The 12,169-nt window shown below is 39.4% G+C and overlaps 1 protein-coding gene across 1 annotated transcript in view; it reads left to right on the top strand.

Annotated features, from left to right (window-relative positions):
- Positions 1–12,169, top strand: part of VWA3B (von Willebrand factor A domain containing 3B) — a 253,855-nt gene that overhangs the window by 238,726 nt on the left and 2,960 nt on the right. Inside the window, exons 25-27 of the mRNA XM_044669294.1 lie at positions 1,818–1,942; positions 3,793–3,930; positions 5,222–5,319. Coding sequence (XP_044525229.1) covers positions 1,818–1,942; positions 3,793–3,930; positions 5,222–5,319 — 361 coding nt within the window. The remainder of the gene's footprint in view (positions 1–1,817; positions 1,943–3,792; positions 3,931–5,221; positions 5,320–12,169) is intronic.

The following is a 12,169-nucleotide window of genomic DNA, read 5'->3' as shown; positions in this document are numbered from 1 at the left end:
TTTTGTAAATTATGTGAGGGGAAAGCAGAAGACTTCCTGGAGGAAGAGGACACGTGTTTGTGTGAATAATCTTTTTACTAGGAAGAATATTTGCTACTGCTCAGCATAAGTCATGGAAATTCTCCAGGCCCTTGTTCATTTATTTGAATATTTACTCATGGCTTTGGTATTTTATAAGCCACTTTGGTCAAACACTTTGGGCTCTTCTATTGTAAAGTACTGTATAGACCAATACTTTATTGGGCTAAATCAGTTTGAGGGTAACCCACGGGCCTCAGACGTATTGGTGAGTTAAGGGGACGTCTACCTCAAGCATGAAAAGACTTTTCCCAAATGAGAACACTTGGTTTCAGTGACTATGAAGGCAGCTGAAGCAGGCCCTGTGGAGACCTTAGAACTCGGTCAGACACTGAGGATGCTGAGGTCAGTCACTGCATCCTGGGTTATCACCAGTCATCCTGACTTTTGTCTCGTCATTGAACTCAGATGACTGGAAGAATGAGGTTGATGACTTTGTGCAACTCTGCCTCACTTCAATCCAATTCCCATGAGAGTCAAGACATCACCCGTGATGCCATTGGTCCTTTTTGAAACGTGGCACAAACATTATTATTATTATTTTGTGAGACAAAATGAATGCAATAACTTGTTCTGCAAGAGTTCTTACTAGAATTCAATCCCACTTGGCAGATTTTAGGAAAGAAATCATTAAATTTAGAGGGTGCCTAGTGGAGGACAGCCAGGATAGTGAGGGGCCTTAAGATCATGCCATATGTGGATTGGTTGAAAGAATTTTTCTTTCTTTTTTCGGGGGGTATTTAGCCTGCAGAAGAGAAGACTTAGGGGAAATTTGATAGCTCTTTAAGTATTTGATGGGCTGTCACAAGGAACAGAGATTAGGCTTGGGTTTTTTTTTGGCTCCACAAAGGGATGGAGATGGCAGAGAGTCAGATTTAGGCTCAAAGGCTCTTAGAGTCAGAGATCTACAGCTGGACAAAGTCCCAGAAGCCATCTAGCCCAATCCCCTCATTCTACAAATGAATATCCCAGGCTCAGAGAGGCTAAATGATTTTCCCAAAGTCACACATGTAGTCAGTACTCAAGGAGGGATTCAAACCTAGGTCCTTAGTCTCCACTGGTAATTTTCCCCCCGGACCATGATGAGTACAACACCTGAGGTAAGAAAAAACTCCCTAACAATTAAAGTTGTGCAAAAATGAAATTGCCTGCCTGAGGTAGTAGGTTTTTCCCCACTTCAAATCATTAATTGATCAATCAATAAGCATTTATTGAACCCTCTGCTAGGTGCCAGGCACCATGCTGTGTATTGGGGATAAAAATTAAGAATGAAACAATCTTCATTTGCAAGCTAATATTTCTATGGGGAAAGCAAGTTCCTTCTAAGACTGAGATTCGTCGATTCTTATCCCACATTTGTAGCTAAAAGAAATGGTTAGGGGACTAAATGCACATTTGGTTGTTATTTAGTCTCATCCAACCCTTTGTATTCCCATTTGGGGTTTTCTTGGCAAAGATACTGGAGTGGTTTATCAGTTCCTTTTCTGGCTCATTTGACAGATGAGGAAACAAGGCAAACAGGGTTAGGTGACATGCCCAGAGTCAAACAGCTAGTAAGTGTCTGAAGCCAGATTTGAACTCAAAAAGATAAATCTTTCTGATTCCAAGCAGGGTGCTTTGTCCACTACACCACCCAGTTACCTGTTTAGTTGTTAGTTAAATGAACATGTGATGTTACTTGGAGCAGGTGGAATATAACTTTAAAAATGTCTTTAAAATTTTTTTTTGATTCAATTCAGGCACTGTAATAAGGTGTATTGGTCCCACACATGCCCTTGTACAGTTCAAATATGGAGAGACTCGAGTCGTGCCTATTGTATTCATTACCCCTGTGGGAGGTGCTATGCCTTGTCCAACACTACAGGTATGAAAAATAGCAGTTCTGTAAAGTACCTCTTCTACTGTTCTCTCTGTCACAGATGACACCATCACACCTGCATCCTTTGGTAAGGTATGACTCTGTTGACTATTTGTTCGGGAAATACCAATTGTCCCCTTTTCCCATTTTCCTCTTGCTAATTTATAGTTACCTAATGAACTCCATACATTGTAGACACTATTGATCTTGATTTGGCTTTTGCTAGAAATATTACCTTGCTTCCAACCATATACAGGACAACAGAAGGGCTGTAATTTGCCTATGATTTATCATCTTTTCTTAACTTTACAAGAATAAATTCAAAGTAATTTATGACTAATGTACATTCCAGTGCCTTCCCTTCTCACTGCATTTAACTAAGGCCATTATACTTTCTAGCCCTTGAAACATAATTAGCCCTCAAAAGTTTATACTCCCCATGTTTGAATGGATACAATTTGTGGTATCATGGTATTTTTTCATCTCGTTATGAATCCATAAAACATTTAGTGTGTTTGATTGCCTATCCCTTATACCACCCTAATTCTAAACAAACTCAATTAATGAACACACCAACATTTTTTAAGGAACGTACACACACAAAAACAGTTTCTGGAAAGGTAACTTTTCACAATGATTGGCTAGTGTTAGTTATTGCTTGGATGGTTGAGTCAGTTGAAAAGTCATCTGTCAGAAAAATAATAAAGTTGTAAGGGAGCTTGGGGATCAATTTCTAATTTATCTTTCATGCTCAGCATAATGCCTAGCACATAATAAATGCTTAATAAATACTTACTGATTGTTAGCCTGGTTAGCTCATTGGTTGATCCCTGGGATGGTGTCCCATAAAAGCAGAATTCCAATGGAAATGTTTCCTGAGGCAACCCGTTCCATTTTGGGGCACCTGTAATTGCTAGCAAGTTATTTCTTATGGAGAGCTGATAGTTCTTTGGGGTAACGTTTACCATTTTTTGCGATTCAGTTCAAACTGAAGACCTCCTATGTGAAAGGCACAGTTACAGGTACTGGAGACACAAAGACAGAAACTAACCGAGTTCTTGACCTTCACTAGTGTATATTCTACTGCAGTAGGGAGATATGGTTTGCATATAAGTAAGCATAAAAAACGGTGGCTGTTACAGGGCAAAAGAGATCCATGCAAAGTTCTCTAGGAAACTACTTTCAGTTGAGGGTAACTTCACTAAGATGACACACAAAAAAATTGCTCTCTTCTCAACATGTCAGCCCTTCTGCAGTGTAGTGGCTTTTGGAGGCAAGCAACTTGGATTCAGATACTGTGTTGGTAATATAACTTATGTGATCTTGGGCGAGCCTCTTAACCCCATTGGGTCCCAGTTCCCTTTCCTATAAAGCAAGGCATTTGGATTAAATGATCTTCTTAGGACCTTACCAACTCTAAAGTTATGGATTCTAGCAATAGTTAAAGGTAGCCATCATACCTTACCTTAATCATCTCTTCTTCAGGCCATAAATTTACCTAATACTTTCAATTCTTTCATTGTGTCAAGCCCCATTCATTTCCTCTGGATGGCCTTTGACTTAACAAGATCTCTCTTAGAATGAGACTTGCAGAAATAAATACAGTCCTCCAGACAGACTCTGATCATCAGAGAGTACCCTGGAATGATTAAGACTATTATTTAATTATCCAAGAAAAATTATTTTCTTTTGTGTCTCCACATTAAAATTTGCTAGTGTTGATATAGGGTCTCTTCAGCATTGATATGTGGTAATTAGAACTTTAAAAAACCTTTTAGATTGCACAAGCTCATATTAATATGGTGCACTTATTCAAAAAGAGCATTACTCTATACAAAATATATTCTTCTGTACAGGTTGGAGACTACGTATTTGCCAAAATTTTGATTCCGAAAGGATGTCATTTCTACGTTCCAGCAATTATCATAGCAACGCCCAACCGAGAAGAACCAAGTGACAAATTCTATACTGTTTTGAAATGCAACAACCGAAGAGTAAGTAGGCATAAATCAACATATGATGACAGTGAACTGAAAGAAGGCTTTGGGGGAAATGAAGAACAATTTGGGAAATTGTCATTTTAATAGATGACCTGGTGCCTTCAAGATGAAAATATGAAAACTATAGTATAATTGAATTATGTACTAACTGGGCTTAGGAGGTCCCCTATTTACCGAAAAATGGCATTATGGGCTATCCGCCTCCAGAAAATTCAGTAGGCTTAGTAAATCTAGGCATATAGCACTGCTTTTAGAGAAAATATATGAGTATGAAAAACATATGAACTTGTAATGAATAAAGGTTTCAATGAAGGCATAGGGAAAGATTAATCAATTAATCAGAGAGCATTAATTTGAATAATACAGGTAGTAATAATAGGTATCAAGTGATAACATTTGTACAACCTAGCGGAATTGCTTGTTGGCTCTGGGAGGGGGGAGGGAAGAGGAGAGGGAAAGAAAATGAAACATGTAAACATGGAAAAATATTTTTAAAAATAAAATAAGGTCACTTATTAAAAAAAGAAAGCATTTATTAAGCTCCTACTACATGCTAGGGACTATGCTAGGCACTGGGCATGAAAATATATAGAGAGTACATCATGGAGGGGGGAGATGGGAAGAGAAATCAAGTACTATGTAAATATGCAAAAGAAATACAAAGAAATAAATACAAAGTAGTAAAGTGACAAGATGGTAGTTGGTTGGGGTGAAGATTCTGGTTCCTGTTGTCAGTAGTGCTTGAACTGCAATTAAGAATAGAAAATTTCCTACCATACCTTGGCGAAGAGTCATAGAATACTGGTGAGGAGAAAATAAAAAATGTTAGGATGTAAAGAGCACAGTTAAAAAAAAATGAACAAAGAAGATGTTGCCTTCGAAAGACTGTGGGAAGAACAGAGACAAGGCTGTGCTGGCCATAGGAAGTTTGGCAAAGAGTAAGTCTGGGAAAGATGTAACCAGAGTCTGACCTGAGCAAAGAATGTTGGGCTTAGGGAGTGAGGGGCAGATGTGTGAAAAGGAGTAGACGGATGGATGGATTTGGAAATAAATCTATCCTTGGAGGAAAGATGGGGATGAGTCAGAGGACTTTGATGAGTGAACCAATAAAACCATGAACAGATTCTTAATGCTGACTTTGAACTGCCCTCTTCAGACCTACCCTGTTGAGGAGAATGACACAAAGAGCTTTGATTGCTGCTAGTAGGATGGGGAGATTCGGGGTAGAAATGTGTCTGAAAGTGGGATATTACTGAGGGAATGATCACTATCGGTGTCTTTATAGGACTTCTGCCTCCGAAGTGGACTTATTAAAATCAGCCAAAACAAATATGCACTTTCTTGTTCATTTATAAGGACTACGCCAATGAAAGAACCCCCAAAGTAAGTATGCTCTTCCTACTTCCTAAATTAGATTGCCCCTTACATTTTTGCTTTCATCTCTGAGGAAAGAGTAATAGTTCTCTAGGTATGAAGAGAGAAAGGCAAAGATGAAGTACATTATGCCTGAAAATGCTTCTAGGATCCTCTCCTTTCATCTGAATTTATCTCACTTAAAACTCATTTGTCTATTGAATGCCTATACCATATGCATGAATATTGTTTCAAAACTCTTGGAAAAAGCACATCCTTAGATGATTAATTGCGAGCTGCTCTCCAGCTATTTATTAGGATTCAAGAAAAGAAGCTTTTTGACACATTGTCTACATAAAATCAGAGTTAGGTTAAGGAGAGCTTCCCTTCAAGTTCTTTTCTAATGGCGTGGAGTTGACTCTTTGCCACTGGTACTAGAAGGTCTTGGAAAGGCTAGAAGTCAGGGCCAAGTAAAGACTGTATTGTCTGTTTTCTGAGCACTAGCTTAGTTAAGTTTAGAGGGGTTCCTTAGCAAGAATGATTCATTTTTTGGCCATAGCAACATTTAAAATCAGGTATGTACTCAGGAAGATCTGAGTTCAAAATCTGCTTCAAACACTAGCAAAATACTTCAGCTGTCTGCCACAGTTTTATCATCTGTAAAATAGTGGTAAAAATAGCTACTGGGGGTGTGGGAAAGATTAAATGAGAATTTTAGAGGAGCATTGAAGTGGCTCAGTGGATTGAAAGTCAGGCATAGAGACGGGAAGTCCTGAGTTCAAATGTTCCCATACTTCTTAGCTGTGTGATCCTGGGCAATTACTAAGCCCCATTTCCTAGCCCTTACCTCTCTTTTGCCTTGGAACCAATACACAATAGATCCTAAGACAGTTACCAAATAAACAAACAAACAAATAAATAAAGCACTCAGTAGTCTTTAAAGCATTATACAAAGGCTAGCTTTCAGCATCATAATTGTTATATGCAACAGTCAAGATACTAGTTAACACCAGTGAAAGCTTAAAACGGGGATTCCCAAAGTGGGCACCACTGCCCCCTGGTGGGTGCTGCAGTGATCCAGAGGAGTGGTAATGGTCACAGGTGCATTTATCTTTCCTATTAATTGCTATTAAAATTTTAAAAAATTAATTTCCAGGGGCACTAAGTAATATTTTTTTCTGGAAAGGGGGCGGTAGACCAAAAAAGTTTGGGAACCACTAGCTTAAAATATTGAATTATTGGGCTAAATACAAACTATACTTCCCTTAAGCTCTTAAGGAAAGTTTCATGTTTCCTTAAAGGTTTGCCCTCTGTGAATGTCCTTATGTAGTATTTCTTGATGTTGCTCTTTAATAGTTTTAAGTATTTTTTAAAAGGATGATTGAGTAGAAATTAATGTTCATCCTTTCTTCTGAGATGACCAGCCCTAGACATCATTGCCCATCCGATGGGATGCAAATATAGCATCCTGGTTCTTAATTTATCTTATATGTTATTCTTGTTCAGTTTTGGGTTGTCTCTATTTGGTCATTTCAGTTGTGTCCAACTCTTTATTTGGCAGCCACTGGAGTGGTCTGCCATTTCCTTCTCCAGCTCATTTGACAGATAAGGACACCGAGGCAGACAGGCTTACATGACTTTGCCCAAATCACACAGCTAGTAAGTGTCTGAAACTGGTTTTGAACACTAGTCTTCCTAAATCCATGCCTGGCAGTCTATCCGCTGTGCCACCTAGCTTCTCCCCATCTAATGTAGGGCTATTGTAATTGCTTCCAAATTGGTCTCTATCCTTTTAGTCTCTGCTTTTTCAATCTGACAGACTGATAATTAATAAATCACATATTTGATCAGGTCATTTCCATACTCAAAAATCTATATCTCCCTATTGCCTCTGGGATAAAATGAAAAAAAATCCTCAGACTGGCATAAGAATAATTAAAAATAATGATAGCTAATATTTGTAGGGTGCTTTAAGATTTGCAGCACACTTTATAAAAGTTATCTGGTCTGATCCTCTCAATACCCTGAGAGGAGTGGTTGTTATTCCCATTTTATAGATGAGGAAACTCATGAGGTTAATTGCTGTGCCCAGAGTTATTCAACTAGAAAGTGTCAAAGGCAGGATCCAAATTTATCTCTTTCTGATCCAAGTCTAGCTCTCCATTTCCTATGCAATAACTATTTTGAAGTCCTTTATAATCTGACGCCCAAATACCTTTCCTAACTGACTTCATGTTCCCCTTCTTCACACTCTCCCTTTTAGTTAGAGACTTATTTTCTGCCATACACAATATCTCATCTCCCACTTCCCTGGCTTTGCAAAGGTTTGCCCTGCCAAAACTATGTCTGGAGTATATTCCTTAGCACACTTCTTTAAAAAAAAATCCAGGGGGCAGCTGGGTAGCTCAGTGAATTGAGAGTCAGGCCTAGAGACGGGATGTCCTGGGTTCAAATCTGGCCTCAGACACTTCCCAGCTGTGTGACCCTGGGCAAGTCACTTGATCCCCATTGCCTAGCCCTTACCGTTCTTCTGCCTTGGAGCCAATACACAGTATTGACTCCAAGATGGAAGGTAAGGGTTTTAATAAATAAAAAGATAAAAAATAAAAAAAATCCTTGCCTTCTCTCTTAGCAGCAACTCTAAGACAGTAGGAGAGTAAGGGCTAGACAACCGGGTGTAAGTGACTTGCCCAGGGTCACACAGTTAAGAAATGTCTGAAGGCAGATTTGAACACAGGTCCTCAGGACTACAGGTCTGGTGCTCTTAAATTATTGTGTTGGCAACTGTCCCTCGTACACCTCTTAGATCTCTAACTTCCTTCAAAGCACAACACTCTTCTGATTTCCTCCAGCTATTCTCCCAGATAAGTGCCCTTTCCCACTTGAAATGATAATGCATATGTTTTATATTTACTTCTCAGTGTTCACATTCCATCTCCCATTAAAACATTAGCTCCTTAAGGTCAGAGATGTTTTTTTGTTTGGAATTTATATGCCTTGATCCTAGCACAGTGCTTTGCATACAATAGGAACTTAACAAATGTTGGTCATATTTACAACAAATATATTACACAGCAGATGTTTAAGAAATGCTTGTTGATTGATTCCCCCCCAACCCTCCATTTATTTGTGAAAAGCTTTGTGCTAGGGGACAGTTAGGTGGCTCAGTGGACAGTTCAAATTTGCCCTCAGAGACTTCCTAGCTGGGTGATCCTGGGCAAGTCACTTAACCCCGTTTGTCTAGCCCTTACTCTACTACTATCTTAAAGGTATAGATCCTCTGCATTAGAACTGGTACTTAGTATGGATCCTAAGACTGACGGTAAAGGATTAAAAAATTAAAAAAGCTTTGTGTTAGGTTAGGCCCTGTATTAACAAAAATGAAATTAGACTCAGTTCTTGCTTTTAAGGAATTTACAATCTAGTCATTCAAAGAAGCCCACCTGAATGGCAGGAAATATGATCTAAAGGAGCAAATGGCATTAGAGCATGTGGTGGGAAGTCTTTTTATTTGGGATGCTGGTAGTTGGTCAGTAATTCAATTACTTAAAATAAAAGCCCTTTCTTCCTAGTAGTTATATTTAGATATTTGAGGAAGAGAAGGGCTGATTGAGAAGTTAGGTGGTGCAGTAGATAGAGTATGGAACTCGTGGTCAGGAAGACTCATTTTTTCAAATGAGTTCAAATCTGGCTCTGGTGTATACTAGTTAATGTGACCCTGGGCAGGTCATTTTACTTACTTTGCCTCAGTTTCTTCATCTGTAAAATGAGTTGGAGAAGGAAATGGCAAACCAATCCAGTACCTTAGCCAAGAAAATTGAAGAATAAGAAATGACTGAAAATGCCTCAACAATGACAACAAAATGGCTGAGTTGTTAAAAAAAATTATATCAAGCCAATTCAGTTTTTTTAAAATTTGCTTTTCTGTTAGATTCACAGTTCAACATGATTTTTTTTTAATTTTCTTTTTTCTTTCCTTTTTTAAACTCTTACCTTCCGTCTTGGAGTAAATACTATGTATTGGCTCCAAGGCAGAAGAGTGGTAAGGGTAGGCAATGGGGGTCAAGTGACTTGCCCAGGGTCACACAGCTGGGAAGTGTGTGAGGCCAGATTTGAACCTAGGACCTTCTGTCTCTAGGCCTGGCTCTCAATCCACTGAGCTACCCAGCTGCCCCCTTTGAATTTTCTTTGTCTATTGCATACAATCCTTGATTTAGGAACCAAGGAAGTGATAATGAAAGCAGAGATATTTTCATTTCAGAGGCTTGTCTCAGTCAGGTCAGTTCATGGAGTAGTACAGAACCCACCTGTCTTCCCAGTGGGGAGGTGAACAAGCTGCCATGAACCATGGAGGTTACCCATCTCCTCTACATACATGCTGTATTACCACCTAAATGATGGGCACCCAGAGAGAGTTCAGGAGGCAGCCCGCCTTGAGGGAGTGCTGCCAGGTGCAGCTGATGTCAGCTTTAGAAGTATCCACTCGGGCATCGTTTCTTCCATTGGCACAGCTGGTGCCCAGATATATGCCCAGAAGGAAACAACTGCATGAGTTGATTTAAAAACTCTTCTGCTCAAATGTGTTTGAAAATGTTGTGAGGGAAGAAAGAAAGCAGAATCCCTTTAAAAATTAAAAAGTCAATCTGCCGGAGGCCCTTACCATTGTTGAAAGAAAAATTCTTTCCCTTTGGGGGCTTTTACTCTGATTTACAATGAGGCAAAATTCAGGATAAGAAATTAAAGGAGGTTATTTAAAAATACATGACGGGCTCTGGATCTCTGGATCAGCCTAGATGTCGGGGTGGGGGTGCCAGTTTTTTATAACAAAACTTGAGTAATGAGATAAACACATTTCTGATGGGTTCCCATCACCAAAAAAGATCACCAGAAATGCAACTCGGTGCATGCCACTTGCACAGGTGGGACTGGTGAGGTATTTGACTTGCATAAGAGCCAAATCTCAGGGAATGCAAGAGTGATGCCTCCCTACAACACGTAAGTTGACCAGCAAGGTCAGAGTCAAGGTTTTTTTTCCTTGCTGTTCATATTCAATGGATTCAGCAAATATTGAGTAACTGCTGTGTATAGAACTCTGCTCTGGGTGCTAGACCAAAGATTCGATTTAGAGAGCTTATGGAATAGGAGGAGTTAGAGATAAATGGTGAACAACTTCAGTTGCAAAATTAGGAAGGAATTTGAAGTGAAATACAGAAGTATGTGGTTGCCAGAGAAAATTCTTTCTGATGAGAGAAAAGGTCATTGGAGGAACTCACCCTGTAGGTGCTTCTCCTCTCGTCTGTCTAGTGTCATTTAGACAAATCTTGACACAGTCTCAGAAGGTTCACATCAAGTAAGAATCATACTTAGCAAAAAGAAAGCATCATAACCCTTTGATGGTGATAAAAACAGGGCCCTCAGCTTCTGGAAAATACTGAATCTGGAGTCAGGGGACCTGTGTTCAAATTCTGACTCCACTACTTTGACTACCTGGATGACACCATGTCACAGAAGGAACTTCTCTGAGCTTCAGTTTTCCTCATCTGTGTAAAATGAGGAGATTGAATTGGATCAGTCTGTTGGACATTGTTAGCATTTATTAAGCATTTATTATGTACCAGTCTTTGTGCTAAGGACTGTAATTGCTAAGAAAAGTCCTCAAGGAGCATACAGTCTGTTAAATGACCTCTAAGGCCCCCTCTGACTCCATATCTTATCCTGCTAGGAAACATGGACAGTCCCAATGCTAGGAAAGTCTCCTTGGAATCAGGGGTACCTGAGGACACATCAACATAGATAGGAAGCCTTAGGTTCTAGCTCTTAATGCATAAGTGTTTAATCTTAGTGTGGTCATCCTGGAGGAGCTGATTCTGAAGAGAACAATGAACTAAGCTCCTGATGGCTCCGCTGTAGCTTTGGTTCTGTCTCTGGTTCTATCTTCCCATTCCAATTTCTATTTCACAAAACATTAGCATCTCATTAGCTTTGTTTCTTGAGATCCATTTGGTGGTTTCCCAGGATGCCATTTTGGTTTGCATTGATTGGGGGTGGGGATCATAATTTTCAGGTTATTTAATGCTCCTCTTTTTATACATTACCTGGCCTCATACTGTCTTCCTGCTGTGACTTGATGAAATCATTGATTGAAACATAAAGATTTAATACTATCTATGACATTACTTCAGATGAATCACTTCCCATAATCTGACACAGTACATAATGACTGTTTTCCTCTTAGAGGAAGCTGTGCATTTGAAATAATTAAACGATGCAGTCAAAATCATTAAATTATTGTATACCATTACCAAGTTTAGCAATTTCAGTGAATGTCAAGGGCACGTTGGCAATGCTTGGGGAAAGATCTGAAGGATCAGACACTCCATTTCTAACCTCCAGTCTTTGAGGGCAGTAGAAGGAAAACCCAAAGGATTCTGCTTCCGTGAGATGCCTCAGCCACTGGCAGTTTTTCACCATCCATGTTTCATGAGCCAACTTTTAAGTTTGAGGGGATGGAGAAGAGTGAGTAGAAAGGGTCATACAGCTAAATTACCTTTCTATTGCAACGGTAAAGTTTTGTAATAAAACTGTCTTTTCCGAGTGTCAAGATGGTACAGTGGAAAGTATTCTGAATTTGCAGCCAGAGGACCTGGGTTTAATCCCACTTCTGTGATTTATTTTCTCTGTGTCTTAGGCAAGTCAGTTTTCCCATAGTGGGCCAGTTTCTTTATCTGTAAAATGCCCAATTAGCTGGTTGAGATAACATCTGAGGGCTTTTCTATCTTTTAAATCGTATGATCTGAAATCTGTGATTGTTTTCCTTGTTCACCACTAGGTAGTGCAGTGGATAGAATGCCACACCTGAAATTGGGCAGAAAGGAGTTCA

Source organism: Gracilinanus agilis, chromosome 3, assembly GCF_016433145.1.
Source record: "Gracilinanus agilis isolate LMUSP501 chromosome 3, AgileGrace, whole genome shotgun sequence".
Lineage (NCBI taxonomy): Eukaryota > Metazoa > Chordata > Mammalia > Didelphimorphia > Didelphidae > Gracilinanus > Gracilinanus agilis.
The sequence above is the reverse complement of the archived record's forward strand: the minus strand, read 5'-3'. Positions and strand labels throughout refer to the sequence as shown.